The sequence below is a fragment of the Ranitomeya variabilis genome, chromosome 5, assembly GCF_051348905.1.
Source record: "Ranitomeya variabilis isolate aRanVar5 chromosome 5, aRanVar5.hap1, whole genome shotgun sequence".
Classification (NCBI taxonomy): domain Eukaryota; kingdom Metazoa; phylum Chordata; class Amphibia; order Anura; family Dendrobatidae; genus Ranitomeya; species Ranitomeya variabilis.
In genome coordinates this window covers 3,640,686-3,659,020 of record NC_135236.1, presented here as the reverse complement: position 1 = coordinate 3,659,020, position 18,335 = coordinate 3,640,686, and the positions used below count along the sequence as shown (strand labels likewise).

The 18,335-nt window shown below is 49.1% G+C and overlaps 1 protein-coding gene across 10 annotated transcripts in view; it reads right to left on the bottom strand.

Annotated features, from left to right (window-relative positions):
* The window catches only part of DLG4 (discs large MAGUK scaffold protein 4), a 393,288-nt gene that overhangs the window by 120,009 nt on the left and 254,944 nt on the right, over positions 1-18,335 (bottom strand). For 5 of the 10 annotated variants that reach the window (XM_077261457.1, XM_077261461.1, XM_077261459.1 and 2 more), the window contains 5 exons: positions 9,516-9,618; positions 9,011-9,131; positions 8,308-8,478; positions 8,093-8,129; positions 4,202-4,229 (listed from right to left, as the gene is read on the bottom strand). In XM_077261457.1, the coding sequence (XP_077117572.1) occupies positions 4,202-4,229; positions 8,093-8,129; positions 8,308-8,478; positions 9,011-9,131; positions 9,516-9,618 (460 nt within the window). The remainder of the gene's footprint in view (positions 1-4,201; positions 4,230-8,092; positions 8,130-8,307; positions 8,479-9,010; positions 9,132-9,515; positions 9,619-18,335) is intronic. The other 5 variants (XM_077261458.1, XM_077261462.1, XM_077261460.1 and 2 more) reach the window with 1 other exon arrangement.

The following is an 18,335-nucleotide window of genomic DNA, read 5'->3' as shown; positions in this document are numbered from 1 at the left end:
AGGAATAGTGGATACAGGACAGGATGGAGGTGTAGTGTAGAGCTGTGTACAGTACAGGAATAGTAGATACAGGACAGGATGGAGGTGTAGTGTAGAGCTGTATACAGTACAGGAATAGTAGATACAGGACAGGATGGAGGTGTAGTGTAGAGCTGTGTGTACAGTACAGGAATAGTAGATACAGGATGGAGGTGTAGTGTAGAGCTGTGTGTACAGTACAGGAATAGTAGATACAGGACAGGATGGAGGTGTAGTGTAGAGCTGTGTACAGTACAGGAATAGTAGATACAGGACAGGATGGAGGTGTAGTGTAGAGCTGTGTGTACAGTACAGGAATAGTAGATACAGGACAGGATGGAGGTGTAGTGTAGAGCTGTGTACAGTACAGGAATAGTAGATACAGGACAGGATGGAGGTGTAGTGTAGAGCTGTGTGTACAGTACAGGAATAGTAGATACAGGACAGGATGGAGGTGAAGTGTAGAGCTGTGTGTACAGTACAGGAATAGTAGATACAGGACAGGATGGAGGTGTAGTGTAGAGCAGTGTACAGTACAGGAATAGTAGATACAGGACAGGATGGAGGTGTAGTGTAGAGCTGTGTGTACAGTACAGGAATAGTAGATACAGGACAGGATGGAGGTGTAGTGTAGAGCTGTGTGTACAGTACAGGAATAGTAGATACAGGACAGGATGGAGGTGTAGTGTAGAGCTGTGTACAGTACAGGAATAGTAGATACAGGACAGGATGGAGGTGTAGTGTAGAGCTGTGTACAGTACAGGAATAGTAGATACAGGACAGGATGGAGGTGTAGTGTAGAGCTGTGTACAGTACAGGAATAGTAGATACGGGACAGGATGGAGGTGTAGTGTAGAGCTGTGTGTACAGTACAGGAATAGTAGATACAGGACAGGATGGAGGTGTAGTGTAGAGCAGTGTACAGTACAGGAATAGTAGATACAGGACAGGATGGAGGTGTAGTGTAGAGCTGTGTGTACAGTACAGGAATAGTAGATACAGGACAGGATGGAGGTGTAGTGTAGAGCTGTGTGTACAGTACAGGAATAGTAGATACAGGACAGGATGGAGGTGTAGTGTAGAGCTGTGTACAGTACAGGAATAGTAGATACAGGACAGGATGGAGGTGTAGTGTAGAGCTGTGTACAGTACAGGAATAGTAGATACAGGACAGGATGGAGGTGTAGTGTAGAGCTGTGTACAGTACAGGAATAGTAGATACAGGACAGGATGGAGGTGTAGTGTAGAGCTGTGTGTACAGTACAGGAATAGTAGATACAGGACAGGATGGAGGTGTAGTGTAGAGCTGTGTACAGTACAGGAATAGTAGATACAGGACAGGATGGAGGTGTAGTGTAGAGCTGTGTACAGTACAGGAATAGTAGATACAGGACAGCATGGAGGTGTAGTGTAGAGCTGTGTACAGTACAGGAATAGTAGATACAGGACAGGATGGAGGTGTAGTGTAGAGCTGTGTGTACAGTACAGGAATAGTAGATACAGGACAGGATGGAGGTGTAGTGTAGAGCTGTGTGTACAGTACAGGAATAGTAGGTACAGGACAGGATGGAGGTGTAGTGTAGAGCTGTGTACAGTACAGGAATAGTAGATACAGGACAGGATGGAGGTGTAGTGTAGAGCTGTGTGTACACTACAGGAATAGTAGATACAGGACAGGATGGAGGTGTAGTGTAGAGCTGTGTACAGTACAGGAATAGTAGATACAGGACAGGATGGAGGTGTAGTGTAGAGCTATGTGTACAGTACAGGAATAGTAGATACAGGACAGGATGGAGGTGTAGTGTAGAGCTGTGTGTACAGTACAGGAATAGTAGATACAGGACAGGATGGAGGTGTAGTGTAGAGCTGTGTACAGTACAGGAATAGTAGATACAGGACAGGATGGAGGTGTAGTGTAGAGCTGTGTGTACACTACAGGAATAGTAGATACAGGACAGGATGGAGGTGTAGTGTAGAGCTGTGTACAGTACAGGAATAGTAGATACAGGACAGGATGGAGGTGTAGTGTAGAGCTGTGTGTACACTACAGGAATAGTAGATACAGGACAGGATGGAGGTGTAGTGTAGAGCTGTGTACAGTACAGGAATAGTAGGTACAGGACAGGATGGAGGTGTAGTGTAGAGCTGTGTGTACAGTACAGGAATAGTAGATACGGGACAGGATGGAGGTGTAGTGTAGAGCTGTGTGTACAGTACAGGAATAGTAGATACAGGACAGGATGGAGGTGTAGTGTAGAGCTGTGTGTACACTACAGGAATAGTAGATACAGGACAGGATGGAGGTGTAGTGTAGAGCTGTGTACAGTACAGGAATAGTAGGTACAGGACAGGATGGAGGTGTAGTGTAGAGCTGTGTGTACAGTACAGGAATAGTAGATACGGGACAGGATGGAGGTGTAGTGTAGAGCTGTGTGTACAGTACAGGAATAGTAGATACAGGACAGGATGGAGGTGTAGTGTAGAGCTGTGTGTACAGTACAGGAATAGTAGGTACAGGACAGGATGGAGGTGTAGTGTAGAGCTGTGTGTACAGTACAGGAATAGTAGATACAGGACAGGATGGAGGTGTAGTGTAGAGCTGTGTGTACAGTACAGGAATAGTAGATACAGGACAGGATGGAGGTGTAGTGTAGAGCTGTGTACAGTACAGGAATAGTAGATACAGGACAGGATGGAGGTGTAGTGTAGAGCTGTGTGTACACTACAGGAATAGTAGATACAGGACAGGATGGAGGTGTAGTGTAGAGCTGTGTACAGTACAGGAATAGTAGATACAGGACAGGATGGAGGTGTAGTGTAGAGCTGTGTGTACACTACAGGAATAGTAGATACAGGACAGGATGGAGGTGTAGTGTAGAGCTGTGTACAGTACAGGAATAGTAGGTACAGGACAGGATGGAGGTGTAGTGTAGAGCTGTGTGTACAGTACAGGAATAGTAGATACGGGACAGGATGGAGGTGTAGTGTAGAGCTGTGTGTACAGTACAGGAATAGTAGATACAGGACAGGATGGAGGTGTAGTGTAGAGCTGTGTGTACAGTACAGGAATAGTAGGTACAGGACAGGATGGAGGTGTAGTGTAGAGCTGTGTATAGTACAGGAATAGTAGATACAGGACAGGATGGAGGTGTAGTGTAGAGCTGTGTGTACAGTACAGGAATAGTAGATACAGGACAGGATGGAGGTGTAGTGTAGAGCTGTGTACAGTACAGGAATAGTAGATACAGGACAGGATGGAGGTGTAGTGTAGAGCTGTGTGTACAGTACAGGAATAGTAGATACAGGACAGGATGGAGGTGTAGTGTATAGCTGTGTGTACAGTACAGGAATAGTAGATACAGGACAGGATGGAGGTGTAGTGTAGAGCTGTGTGTACAGTACAGGAATAGTAGATACAGGACAGGATGGAGGTGTAGTGTAGAGCTGTGTACAGGAATAGTAGATACAGGACAGGATGGAGGTGTAGTGTAGAGCTGTGTACAGTACAGGAATAGTAGATACAGGACAGGATGGAGGTGTAGTGTAGAGCTGTGTACAGTACAGGAATAGTAGATACGGGACAGGATGGAGGTGTAGTGTAGAGCTGTGTACAGTACAGGAATAGTAGATACAGGACAGGATGGAGGTGTAGTGTATAGCTGTGTACAGTACAGGAATAGTAGATACAGGACAGGATGGAGGTGTAGTGTAGAGCTGTGTACAGGAATAGTAGATACAGGACAGGATGGAGGTGTAGTGTAGAGCTGTGTACAGTACAGGAATAGTAGATACAGGACAGGATGGAGGTGTAGTGTAGAGCTATGTGTACAGTACAGGAATAGTAGATACAGGACAGGATGGAGGTGTAGTGTAGAGCTGTGTACAGTACAGGAATAGTAGATACGGGACAGGATGGAGGTGTAGTGTAGAGCTGTGTACAGTACAGGAATAGTAGATACAGGACAGGATGGAGGTGTAGTGTAGAGCTGTGTATACAGTACAGGAATAGTAGATACAGGACAGGATGGAGGTGTAGTGTAGAGCTGCGTACAGTACAGGAATAGTAGATACAAGATGGCGGTGTAGTGTAGTGTAGAGCTGTGTTAGGATTTTCATTAGGGCAAGGATGATGGGTGACAGCACATTCTGTTGGGGTGGTTGTAGATGGTAGGTAAATACATACTCTGAGAACCTGTAGTGCTGCTTCGGTCCTATGCAGCAGAGGAGAGAAGTGAGAAGGTAGAGACAGACATTGTAGTAAGACAAAGGCTCCTGATGACAGGATGGTGAAGTGAGAAGAACTTGTTCATGCAGACAGTCTTGTTCTGTACAATGTAATGGCAGCTGATTTTCAAATCCGCACCTTAGATGATCACACTGATGGTCACACATGGACAATACACTTCATCACTCCCTTTCTATCACTGAAGGAGAAGAGGTGTTGCAGTCTGTGCACAGTGTCTCCCTATCACTCTGCATAGGCGGAGCCCTGCATAGCTCCTATTTACTCATAGGTGTCAATGCAACCGCAGAAAGTTAATTGTCCTGAGGATAATGGGTCCTACAGAGCAGAGTCCCAATCCAAGTGGAGGGATGTCATTCTGACAGCACCCACCATCCTCATACCTCCCAGGAGTAATGAACCCATCATCCTCACACCTCCCCGGAATAATGAACCCATCATCCTCACACCTCCGGGGAATAATGAACCCATTATCTTAACACCTCCCAGGAGTAATGAACCCATCATCTGCATACCTCCCGGGAGTAATGAACCTACCATCCTCACACCTCCCAGGAGTAATGAACCCATCATCCTCATACCTCCCCGGAATAATGAACCCATCATCCTCACACCTCCGGGGAATAATGAACCCATTATCTTAACACCTCCCAGGAGTAATGAACCCATCATCCTCACACCTCCCGGGAGTAATGAACCCATCATCCTCATACCTCCCAGGAGTAATGAACCCATCATCCTCATACCTCCCCGGAATAATGAACCCATCATCCTCACACCTCCGGGGAATAATGAACCCATTATCTTAACACCTCCCAGGAGTAATGAACCCATCATCCTCACACCTCCCGGGAGTAATGAACCCATCATCTGCATACCTCCCGGGAGTAATGAACCCACCATCCTCACACCTCCCAGGAGTAATGAACCCATCATCCTCATACCTCCCCGGAATAATGAACCCATCATCCTCACACCTCCGGGGAATAATGAACCCATTATCTTAACACCTCCCAGGAGTAATGAACCCATCATCCTCACACCTCCCGGGAGTAATGAACCCATCATCTGCATACCTCCCGGGAGTAATGAACCCATCATCTGCATACCTCCCAGGAGTAATGATCCCATCATCCTCACACCTCCCGGGAGTAATGAACCCATCATCCTCACACGTCCCAGGAGTAATGAACTCATCCTCACACCTCCCGGGAGTAATGAACCCATCATCCTCACACCTCCCAGGAGTAATGAACCCATCATCCTCACACCTCCCAGGAGTAATGAACTCATCATCCTCACACGTCCCAGGAGTAATGAACTCATCATCCTCACACCTCCCGGGAGTAATGAACCCATCATCTGCATACCTCCCAGGAGTAATGAACCCATCATCCTCACACCTCCCGGGAGTAATGAACCCATCATCTGCATACCTCCCGGGAGTAATGAACCCATCATCTGCATACCTCCCAGGAGTAATGAACCCATCATCTGCATACCTCCCAGGAGTAATGAACCCATCATCCTCACACCTCCCGGGAGTAATGAACCCATCATCTGCATACCTCCCAGGAGTAATGAACCCATCATCCTCACACCTCCCAGGAGTAATGAACTCATCATCCTCACACCTCCCGGGAGTAATGAACCCATCATCCTCACACCTCCCGGGAGTAATGAACCCATCATCTGCATACCTCCCGGGAGTAATGAACCCACCATCCTCACACCTCCCAGGAGTAATGATCCCATCATCCTCACACCTCCCGGGAGTAATGAACCCATCATCCTCACACGTCCCAGGAGTAATGAACTCATCCTCACACCTCCCGGGAGTAATGAACCCATCATCCTCACACCTCCCGGGAGTAATGAACCCATCATCCTCACACCTCCCGGGAGTAATGATCCCATCATCCTCACACCTCCCGGGAGTAATGAACCCATCATCCTCACACGTCCCAGGAGTAATGAACTCATCCTCACACCTCCCGGGAGTAATGAACCCATCATCCTCACACCTCCCGGGAGTAATGAACCCATCATCCTCACACCTCCCGGGAGTAATGAACCCATCATCCTCACACCTCCCGGGAGTAATGAACCCATCATCCTCACACGTCCCAGGAGTAATGAACCCATCATCCTCACACGTCCCAGGAGTAATGAACCTACCATCCTCACACCTCCCGGGAGTAATGAACCCATCATCCTCACACCTCCCCGGAATAATGAACCCATCATCCTCACACCTCCGGGGAATAATGAACCCATTATCTTAACACCTCCCAGGAGTAATGAACCCATCATCCTCACACCTCCCAGGAGTAATGAACCCATCATCCTCACACCTCCCAGGAGTAATGAACCCATCATCCTCACACCTCCCGGGAGTAAGGGTACTGTCACACAGTACCATTTTGATCGCTACGACGGCACGATCCGTGACGTCGCAGCGATCGTATGAATATCGCTCCAGCGTCGTAGACTGCGGTCACACGTTGCAATCACGGCGCTGGAGCGATGCCGAAGTCCCCGGTAACCAGGGTAAACATCGGGTAACTAAGCGCAGGGCCGCGCTTAGTAACCCGATGTTTACCGTGGTTACCAGCGTAAAAGTAATAAAAAAAAACAAACAGTACATACTCACATTCCGGTGTCTGTCCCCGGCGTTCTGCTTCTCTCCACTGTGTAAGCGCCATAGCCGGCAAGCACAGCGGTGACGTCAGACGTCACCGCTGTGCTCGCTTTCCGGCTGGCAGACGCTCACACAGTGGAGAGAAGCTGAGACGCTGGAGGACAGACACCGGAATGTGAGTATGTACTGTTTGTTTTTTTTACGTTTACGCTGGTAACCACGGTAAACATCGGGTTACTAAGCGCGGCCCTGCGCTTAGTTACCCGATGTTTACCCTGGTTACAAGCGAACACATCGCTGGATCGCTGTCACACACAACGATCCAGCGATGTCAGCGGGTGATCAAGCGACGAAAGAAAGTTCCACACGATCTGCTACGACGTACGATTCTCAGCAGGATCCCTGATCGCTGCTGCGTGTCAGACACTGCGATATCGTAACGATATCGCTAGAACGTCACGAATCGTACCGTCGTAGCGATCAAAATGGTACTGTGTGACAGTACCCTAATGAACCCATCATCTGCATACCTCCCGGGAGTAATGAACCCACCATCCTCACACCTCCCAGGAGTAATGATCCCATCATCCTCACACCTCCCGGGAGTAATGAACCCATCATCCTCACACCTCCCAGGAGTAATGAACTCATCATCCTCACACCTCCCGGGAGTAATGAACCCATCATCCTCACACCTCTCGGGAGTAATGAACCCATCATCCTCACACCTCCCGGGAGTAATGAACCTACCATCCTCACACCTCCCGGGAGTAATGAACCCATCATCCTCACACCTCCCAGGAGTAATGAACTCATCATCCTCACACCTCCCGGGAGTAATGAACCCATCATCCTCACACCTCTCGGGAGTAATGATCCCATCATTCTCACACCTCCCGGGAGTAATGAACTCATCATCCTCACACCTCTCGGGAGTAATGAACCCACTATCCTCACACCTCCCGGGAGTAATGAACCCATAATCCGCACACCTCCTGGGAGTAATGAACCCATCATCCTCACACCTCCCAGGAGTAACGAACCCATCATCCTCACACCTCCCGGGAGTAATGACCCCATCATCCTCACACCTCCCGGGAGTAATGAACCCATCATCCTCACACCTCCCGGGAGTAATGAACCCATCATCCGCACACTGATTGTTTGCCACAGACACAGCACAATCTCACCTTTACCTTTAACCGAGACCATTCCCGTCTCTCAACCCTGTAGAGAGAAGTAAACAGTGAGTACTGTTGTTGGCTGGTGTCAGCTGTATACTGCTACTTCGTGTAAATAGGAGGGGCTGTATATTGGGGTCCATCCTGGGAAGACAGTTTAGGACCCCTACATCACATACTTTATTTAGGGTCTGATCCTCCCCTGATGGAGGCCAAAATCTCACCTTCGTTTACTGGGGATGAAGCCGATCTCTTCTCCCTCGGGCACAACACGTCTCGCCTGCCACCATTCTTCATCAGTGGCATCTATCACATGGAGAACATCCCCAAACTTGAAGCTAAGGGCCTGGCTGAGGAAGCCACAGTCCCGCGTCTTGTCATAGTCAAAGAGCGCCCTAAGGTCCAGAGACAAGGAGGAAAGAGCAGATCAGAATTGTCACCGCGACGTCCACATCAGGACATCTCCAACAGAAGACAACGGATATCACCAAGGCTCACCAGAACATCACAGAGACATCTGATAGGAGATAGCAGACATTACCTTGATATCTTTACCATAACACAACAGAAATCATGATAAATTTCCACCAGGACATCACTGAAACAGCTCTAGTATGAAACAACTGACATCACTGGAACAAGTCTACCGTGAGAAAACGGACATCACTGAGACATCTCCAAGACATCAGACATCACAGAGACATCTCCACTAGGAGATAACTGGCGTAACCGAGAAATCTCCACCAAGAGAAAACAGGCATCATCGAGACATCTCCACCAGGAGACAACAGACATCGCCATCAGAACATCACTGAGACATATCCACCAAGAGACAACATACATCACAGACACTTCCATCATGACCTCTTAGTCAGTGAAGGAGTAACAAGACAGCCATAATTTCATAATTTCCACAGGAGCCATCACCTAATGTAGAATCCTCTCTTGCCGCCATTGGTGTTATGTAGAGACGCACTTCCGGAGCCGAGACTATTGTTCATCATTTGTTCACGTAGGTCATGGATCTTGGCTTCAAACCGGCTGTACTCTGTGGGTGAATGACAGCCCTCAGTATTGTGACCTCACATACATGACATGGAGACAATATATTGACTGACGTTTCTTCCCAGACCGATGAACCATCTACAAATCAGAGGGATCACGCAAACTATAGCACTCCCAGATGGTGGACTATGGGGGAACCACACCAACCACCCACTTGGGTTACTGGTGAATGAGGTGTACAAATTACCGTATGTAACACATGACATAATTACATATATCTAATGACAGGCTAGTTTTCCCAGACAGAAAACAGTGTACAGTCAGGGTGATGCATCGCACTGTAACTATAAGGCCTAGCTGCAGGACTCTGTGGGACTCACAGAACACATCTGCTGCACTGGGCTACCTAGAGAAGCAGATGACTTGCCTTCAGGCTTGTACTGGGCAATGATAGTGACTGTCTGTCCAGCATTCTTCAGAGCCAGTGCTGCCTGCTCATGGGTAGCGTTCCTTAGATCCACCCCATTCACCTGGAAATCAATTAGGAAAATAACAATGACAACAGGACTGTTACACCATAAAGGACAGATACAAAATTTCAACCTCTATAATGATCAGTAGTTGGCTACATCTAATCCATGAATCCTGCGACAGTGACATGGAGATACATTGGCCTCACAATCTAAAGTCCTACAAACATGGAATGTCTGATTATCACAGACATATACAATGTACAATGGTTGATTGTACCAAGCATGGTGGTAGTCCTCACACTGTTATCCTGCAGATGCAGAATGGCTTATTTTCAAAGGCATGGTGGTGGAGGACCTCACATTGTTCTCCGTATGGAGAATGACTGATTGTCACAGGCATGGTGGAGGACCTTATAGTATTTCCTGCACATGTACAGTGTTTGATTATTCCTGACATGGTGGAGGACATCATACTGTTCTCCTACAGGTGTACGATGGTTGATTATTCTATGCATGGTGGAGGACCACACACTATTCTCCAGATGTACAATGGTTGCTTGTCCTAATCACGGTGGAGGACCTCATACTGTTATCCTGCGGATGCTGAATGGCTGACTGTTGATCATTTGTACACCTTTGTACACAGTAATTAGCTATACATGACTTGAGTTTATGTTTAACACTGTCTGATAAGACCTCTGTAGAATGTAGTGAGCTATTATATTTGTGCTGGTTTAAAAATGTAGACCACATCTAATCAGACCTCCATACTGTAAAGAACTGTACTTTGGTTGGCTTTATGTTATAGACCACGTCTGATTGGACCTCTGTAGACTGTAGTTGTACTTGGGATGACTTTACTTTGTAGACCGCCTTTGATAAGACCTCTGTAGATTGTAGAGGGTTGCACTTGGGTTGGTTGTATGTTGTAGACCATGTCTAATAAGACCTCTGTAGACTGTAGGGGGCTGCGCTTGGGTTAATTTTACATTGCAGACCATGTCTAATAAGACCTCTGTAGATTGTAGAGGGTTGCACTTGGGTTGGTTGTATGTTGTAGACCATGTCTAATAAGACCTCTGTAGACTGTAGGGGGTTGTGCTTGGGTTAATTTTACATTGCAGACCATGTCTAATAAGACCTCTGCAGACTGTAGGGGGTTGTGCTTGGGTTGGTTGTATGTTGTAGACCATGTCTAATAAGACCTCTGCAGACTGTAGGGGGTTGTGTTGGGTTAATTTTACATTGCAGACCATGTCTAATAAGACCTCTGCAGACTGTAGGGGGTTGTGCTTGGGTTGGTTTTATGTTGTAGACCATGTCTGATACGACCTCTGCAGACTGTAGGGGGTTGTACTTGGGTTGGTTTTATGCTGTAGACCACGTCTAAAAAGACCTCTGCAGACTGTAGAGGGTTGTACTTGGGTTGGTTTTAAGTTGTAGACCATGTCTGATATGACCTCTGCAGACTGTAGGGGGTTGTACTTGGGTTGATTTTATGTTGTAGACCACGTCTAATACAACCTCTTCAGAGTGTAGGGGGTTGTGCTTGGGTTCATTTTACATTGCAGACCATGTCTAATAAGACCTCTGCAGACTGTAGGGGGTTGTACTTGGGTTGGTTTTATGTTGTAGACCATGTCTGATACGACCTCTGCAGACTGTAGGGGGTTGTACTTGGTGTGAGGATAATGTATAATATAAGTTTTAGTTTGTCTTGCCAGCACATATACCGTGGGCGTTGACCCCCCTGCTCTCTGTGTTTCTGCTTGCTGGAATGTGTGTGTAGAAGAGGTTTTATTGCTTCTAGCTGCAAATTCCAGGTTCTGGGCAACTTACTCATTCCCTCCCAACTGGTCTGATATCTCTCTTAAGACAGGAGGTTCTTTGTTCTAATATAGTAAGATATTGGGCCACCGATTTGGGCTAGGAAAATAATAAGTACATATTGTTAACTTCCATCGGTAGATCTGCCAAACACTGTAAGCGTGAGCCTCTAATCCAAACAGGTACAAAGTATGGATTTCTCCGGAACTGTGTGTCCCAACTAGCCCGAATTTGGTACCAATAGAAAGCCAATTGTAAAAGAAGATGAATGAGGGGTGTGTTATGATTCTGACATGTTCTGGAGCGAAGATATGAGAATTATAAGAATTAGTGTTAAATTTGGTAAGGGAGGGTCTGGGGAAACCAGCCCTTTTAGTGATGTCACCAGGCTGCAGCTATAAGTTTTCTGCAAGGCACCTAGCAGTTAGTCTTACCTGAGGAGCTCTTAATGCCAGCCCTGATGAACTGGGATATTTGGAGCTCCGCCCACTAGCCTGATTTTGCCTGAAATGATCTGAAGACATGTAAGTGTTAACTTCTCATTTAACCCCTGTTATTTTATAATTACTTTGTACATATTTTCAATTGTCTCTTATTGTAACCTCCTTGTAATATTTTGATAAACACTGCCTAATCTTTCGGAGTTAAATATCTAAATTACTAGTTTCGTTCTTCCTGCTCTAAAACGTACCCCAAATCTTCTGAAGGGAATTACGCTACTGTTTTGGGTTAGCTTCGGACCCGTTAATCGAAGCTGGTGGCGGCATACCTGGTTCTGTGCCTTTGGGAGTCGTTGTAGCGACGGCGGCGTAGATAATTATTGTTCCTGCCTGAGTGGGAGTAGTTATATCGCCTCGCTGCAGCGTGCCCAATAGCCAGTACCTAGCAGGCAGCCTTTCTTGCGACTAATTACCTTATGTGCAATACCTAGACTGACCTGAGGGTAAGGGGGGTGCCAGAGAGCTGCAAGTTTTCAAGCAGAACTGTAAAGCGGGATATACATAAATCCCTGCAGTTCGTGGTATATTGTAGAGCAGTGGGATAACTAAAATAAGCCCCTGCTGAAAATCGTTAGGTCAATAACCTTGTGTTTTCATCACATTGTTACCAGTGGAAGGATATCTAAGATAAGCCCCCTGCACATGTGATATCCGTCTGTGGACCTAAGGTCACCCCGATCCGTGACGTAGGGGTGACGGTCATGGTGTGAATCGTGACATATTGGTGGCAAGCAGTGGGATCTTAGAGCATTAGTGATCTGGTTTGAGCAATCATTCCTCTCACTAAAAACTTGCAAAGTTCTTGCGAGGACTCTGCGCAAATAAGTTTGGAGAACGAACTCAGTGTTTACTAGTCCTGAGACAATTGTGTGTACTGGTAATTATCCCCTACCCTTCTCTTTGTTTTTCTGTCCTATCTTTTATTTGGCAACCATGGTTCTGCTGGGAGAAACCTTTTATAAGAAGCAGTCCAAGGACACTCTTATGGCCTTGTGCATGTCACAGCAGATTGACTGTGCAGGCAAAACCAAAGACCAACTGGTTGCGGTTCTAGTGCAATGGGAAGCCGCTCCAAACCGCTCTCAGAGCCCAGTGGCCGCAGATGCTGGCAACCGTGAAAATGGTGGTGCCGCCGAGGTTCAACCACTGAATGCCGGCTCTACTTGCAACCATTGGAGCGTAGACCTCCGCCTGCAGCTGGCTCTGCAACAATGCTCCGCAGATGACACAGAGAGGCGCCTGCAGCTGTTCCTGCAATTCGAAGAGGCTGAGAGAGCTGAGCGCCAAGCCCAGCGAGAACATGAACTGGAGATGCTCCGGCAGGGGGGATGCCCTCCACGGCCCGGAGCCGTGAGCCCAACAGCACTCAGATACTGAAGCCCCGGCCCGATCACTTTCCTGTGATGGAAAAGGACGGGGACTTGGAAACTTTTCTACGGGCCTTTGAGAAAAACTGCAGACAGTACCGGCTGCCTGCACAAGATTGGGCACGATACCTGACCCCAGGGCTGAGAGGCAAAGCTCTGGAGGCGTTTGCTGCCCTCCCTCAAGAACAAGATGGTGACTATGAGGCCATCAAGCAGGCCCTCATAGGCAAGTACCAGCTTACACCCGAGGTGTACCGTAGAAAGTTCCGGAACATCCAACGTGGCCCACACAACAGCTACTGCGATGTGGTGCATGGACTCAGGACCCACTTTAACCAGTGGATCCAAGGACTGTCAGTGACCACCTTTGAGCATCTGGGAGACCTGATGATCAAAGAACAGTTCTTCCATCTTTGCCCAGCTGAGGTGCGACAGTTCGTGATGGACAGAAAACCCAAAAACGTGATGAAAGCAGGGCAGATTGCCGATGCCTATGAGGCCAACCGTAGATCGGAAGTGCGGAAGCCAGTCACCACCAGCTGGAGAGGGGGTAAGCCTGCAACCAACGCTAGTACCCCTGCCAGCCAACTCACCAGAGGTCCTGTCCCCGTGGCCAACAGCACCAGACCTACCACCGACCCTCGCCAGTGTTTCTTCTGCCAGCGGACTGGGCATATCAGTCCCCACTGTCCAGACAAGCAGAAGAACCCCCTAGCAAAGGCCCCAGGGCCGAATGCAGCACTTCTTTTGGTGGGTAGTGTGGCTGGGAGGGTGTGTGACAACGTACAGAACATCACCGTGGGAGGCCATGTCGATACAGGCCTCAAAGACACCAGGGCTGAACGAACCCTCATCTGACCCGAACTGGCGGCCCCTGAAGAAATCATTCCAGGGAAAACCCTAACTGTCACTGGGATTGGTGGCATCAGCTGTCCCTTGCCAATGGCTCGGGTTTATATTGATTGGGGTGCCGGGAGCGGGGTGAAGGAAGTGGGGTTGTCTGATAATTTTCCCACTGATGTTTTATTGGGGACTGATTTGGGGAGGATGGTTGCATACTACGTTCCTGACACCCCTCCCCAATCTACTAATAAGGGTAACGTTAACCCTGATGAGGATGATGATGATGGGAAATCGCATGTGTTACCTAACCATGCTTTATCTTGTAATGATGCATCTGATAATCATTTTTTCCCTAGGATTGATGGTGAAAATGTTGTACCTGTGCCAACTGAACCTGATAACCATTTTTCTGCAAAGGTTAATGTGTCCACAGCTACAGGCGTGCTCAGCCACGTTGCTCTGCGGAGTGAGATGGCTGAGGAAACCCTAGAAGGGGCAAGTGTCGGTGCTACAGGAAATGGGGAGATGCATGGGATCCGTGAGGAAGGTGATGCCATGCAATTGACCAGTGCCATCGAGGAAGGTAACTGGCCCATAAGTAGCAATGCTCCTGAGGTAATGGGGGTGGATGGGGAGGTAGTACCCATAGCAGCGCCGGCTGATAGGTCTGTAGAAATCCCCGGGGAGACAGCCTACGTAGCTGCTGTCACCCGCAGTCAGAGTGCCCGGAATGCAGATAACTGTCTGCCTTCCGGACCCTCCTCAGTCATCATTGTGACTGAACCAGAAGTGGACCCAGAGCAGGTCCCAGAGGGTTCCCGTGGGGAAGAGACCCTGACGTCGCTTCTGGCTTCCCCTAGCCAGGAGTTTCAGGCCTCTCTGCGCGCAGATGCGAGCCTAGAGAGTTTGAGACAACTCTCCGAGACGTCCACCTCCGTAACTGATAAGGAGAGGCTGTTCTGGGAACGAGGAAGGTTGTACCGGGAGACAGTACCCGGAAAAACGCAGAAGGAGTGGTTGTGGGAAAGACAGCTGGTCGTCTCGCAGCAATTCCGGGGTGAGTTGTTATGGATTGCCCATGAGATCCAGATAGCTGGACACTTGGGGATCAGCAAAACTAAGGCCCGGCTGTCTCAACACTTCTATTGGCCTAAGATGGGGACAGATGTGTCAAACTACTGCCGCTCCTGTACCACCTGTCAAAGAGTGGGGAAGGCGGGGCCTGCTCTTAAGGCTCCCCTGATCCCTTTGCCAGTGATAGAGGAGCCTTTCCAGAGGATCGCGGTGGACATTGTGGGCCTGCTGGTCGTCCCCAGCAGCTCTGTAAAGCAATACATTCTTACTGTGGTAGACTACGCTACCCGGTACCCAGAGGCAGTAGCTCTGTCGTCAACTAGGGCAGATAAGGTGGCGGATGCCCTGTTGGCTATCTATTCACGTGTAGGATTTCCCAGGGAGATGCTTACTGATCAAGGGACCCAATTCATGTCTCGCCTAATGGAGGCTCTCTGTAAGAGAATGCAGGTGAAGCACTTGGTATCGAGTGCATATCACCCACAGACCAATGGCTTGTGTGAACGCTTCAATGGTACCCTCAAACAGATGCTACGCATGCTGGTTGAGACCCAAGGGTGTGACTGGGAGCGGTACCTCCCCCACCTGCTATTCGCTTACCGGGAGGTTCTGCAGGCCTCGACGGGGTTCTCCCCCTTCGAGCTCCTGTATGGCAGGCGAGTCCAGGGACCCCTTGGGTTGGTAAGGGAATCCTGGGAAGAGGAGCCGAACCTTTCTGAAGTGTCCATAGTGGAGTATGTCATGCGCTTCCGTGACAAGATGCAGACCTTGACGCAGTTGGTGCATGACAACATGACGCAGGCTCAGGCTGACCAGAAGCACTGGTACGACCAGAACGCCCGGGAGCGGACCTACCACGTGGGTCAGAAGGTGTGGGTGCTGGTCCCCGTACCAAAAGGATAAGCTTCAGGCAGCCTGGGAAGGCCCGTACGTCATCCACCAACAGCTCAACCCGGTCGACTACGTGGTCACGCTTGACCACGCTCGGGGTAGGTGAAAGGCTTTTCACGTCAACATGATGAAGGCTCATCACGAATGTGAACCTTTCGTCCTACCGGTCTGCAGCTTGCCCGAAGACGGGGAGGAAGACACCCTCCTGGACATGCTGGCCCAAGCCAAGGCCGTTGGGTCTATTGAGGACGTGGAGGTAAGCGCCTATTTAACCGAACCCCAGCGGTTGCAGTTGCAAACCACGCTGGAACCCTTCTGGGCCGTGTTCTCCAACCGACCTGGAAGGACTGAGTTAGCAGTCCAAGACGTGGACACCAGGAATCATGCCCCACTACGGCGACCACCCTATCGAATCTCCAAACAGGTGCAGCAGGTTATGCGCCAGGAGATCGATGAGATGTTACAGCTGGGGGTGATTCGACAAAGAGTGCGTGGGCCTCACCTGTAGTTCTCGTGCCAAAGAAGGATCGGACCACCCGGTTCTGCGTGGACTACAGGGGGCTCAACGCCATCACAGCCTCTGACGCGCACCCAAGGCCTCGCATGGAGGAGCTGCTTGAGAGGTTAGCTGGCGCAAACTACCTGACCATAATGGATCTGAGTTGAGGATACTGGCAGATTCCCCTGAGCCCCGAGGCGCAGGAGAAGTCCGTCTTTATCACACCCTTTGGACTGTATGAGTCCACGGTCATGCCCTTTGGCATGAAGAATGCCCCGGCCACTTTCCAGCGGATGGTCAACCTCCTGCTTCAGGGACTGGAGAAGTACGCCGTGGCGTACTTGGATGACATTGCCATCTTCAGTTCCTCCTGGGAGGAACACCTGCAGCATCTCGAGGAGGTGCTCAGGTGAATTCACCAAGCTGGACTTACTATCAAGCCGGGAAAGTGCCAGATGGGCACGAGTGAGGTCCACTACCTGGGGCACCGGGTAGGAAGGGCACCCTAAAGCCAGAGCCAGAGAAAGTGGGAGCGATCGTGAACTGGCCCACCCCCAGGACCAAGAAACAGGTGATGTCCTTCCTGGGCACCGCAGGGTACTATAGGCGCTTTGTACAGCATTATAGTAGCCTGGCAAAACCCTTGACGGACCTCACCAGGAAGAAGCTACCCCACATAGTCAACTGGACTGACGGCTGTGAGGGGGCCGTCCAGGCGTTGAAAACAGCACTGTGCAATGCCCCTGTGTTGAAAGCAGTCGACCGTTCTTGGTACAGAACAATGCCAGCGAGTTTGGCCTTGGTGCTGTGCTCAGCCAGGTTGACTCGGAGGACCAAGAGCACCCTGTGTGGTACCTGAGCCGGAAACTTCTGCCGAGGGAAGTCGCCTACTCCACTGTCGAGAAGGAGTGCCTGGCCATAGTCTGGGCTCTGCAGCGCTAGAAGCCCTACTTGTACAGCCGTGCCTTCACTGTGTTGACCGACCACCACTCTCTGCGCTGGCTAAACGCCATGTGTGGAACCAACGGCAGGTTGCTGGAGCCTTGCCCTTCAGCAATTTGACTTCACCATTGAACACAAAATGGGCAGGGAGCATGGCAATGCAGATGGACTGTCCCGCCGGGGTGAACCTGTTGAGGTGCGCATGGAGGAGCACCGAATGGTCCTGCCTCCGTAGCGCACACCAGAAGGGGTAGGTGTGAGGATAATGTATAATATAAGTTTTAGTTTCTCTTGCCAGCACATATACCGTGGGCGTTGACCCCCCTTCTCTCTGTGTTATTGCTTGCTGGTATGTGTGTGTAGAAGAGGTTTTATTGCTTCTAGCTGCAAATTCCAGGTTCTGGGCAACTTACTCATTCCCTCCCACCACAAGAATTTTTATGGTGCTTGTATAGGCACACATCTCCCTCCAGCTGAAACTGGTCTGATATCTCTCTTAAGACAGGAGGTTCTTTGTTCTAATATAGTAAGATATTGGGCCACCGATTTGGGCTAGGAAAATAATAAGTACATATTGCTAACTTCCATCGGTAGATCTGCCAAACACTGTAAGCGCGAGCCTCTAATCCCAACAGGTACAAAGTATGGATTTCTCCGGAACTGTGTGTCCCAACTAGCCCGAATTTGGTACCAATAGAAAGCCAATTGTAAAAGAAGATGAATAAGGGGTGTGTTATGATTCTGACATGTTCTGGAGCGAAGATAAGAGAATTATAAGAATTAGTGTTAAGTTTGGTAAGTCTGAGGAGTGGGGAGGGCCTGGGGAACCAG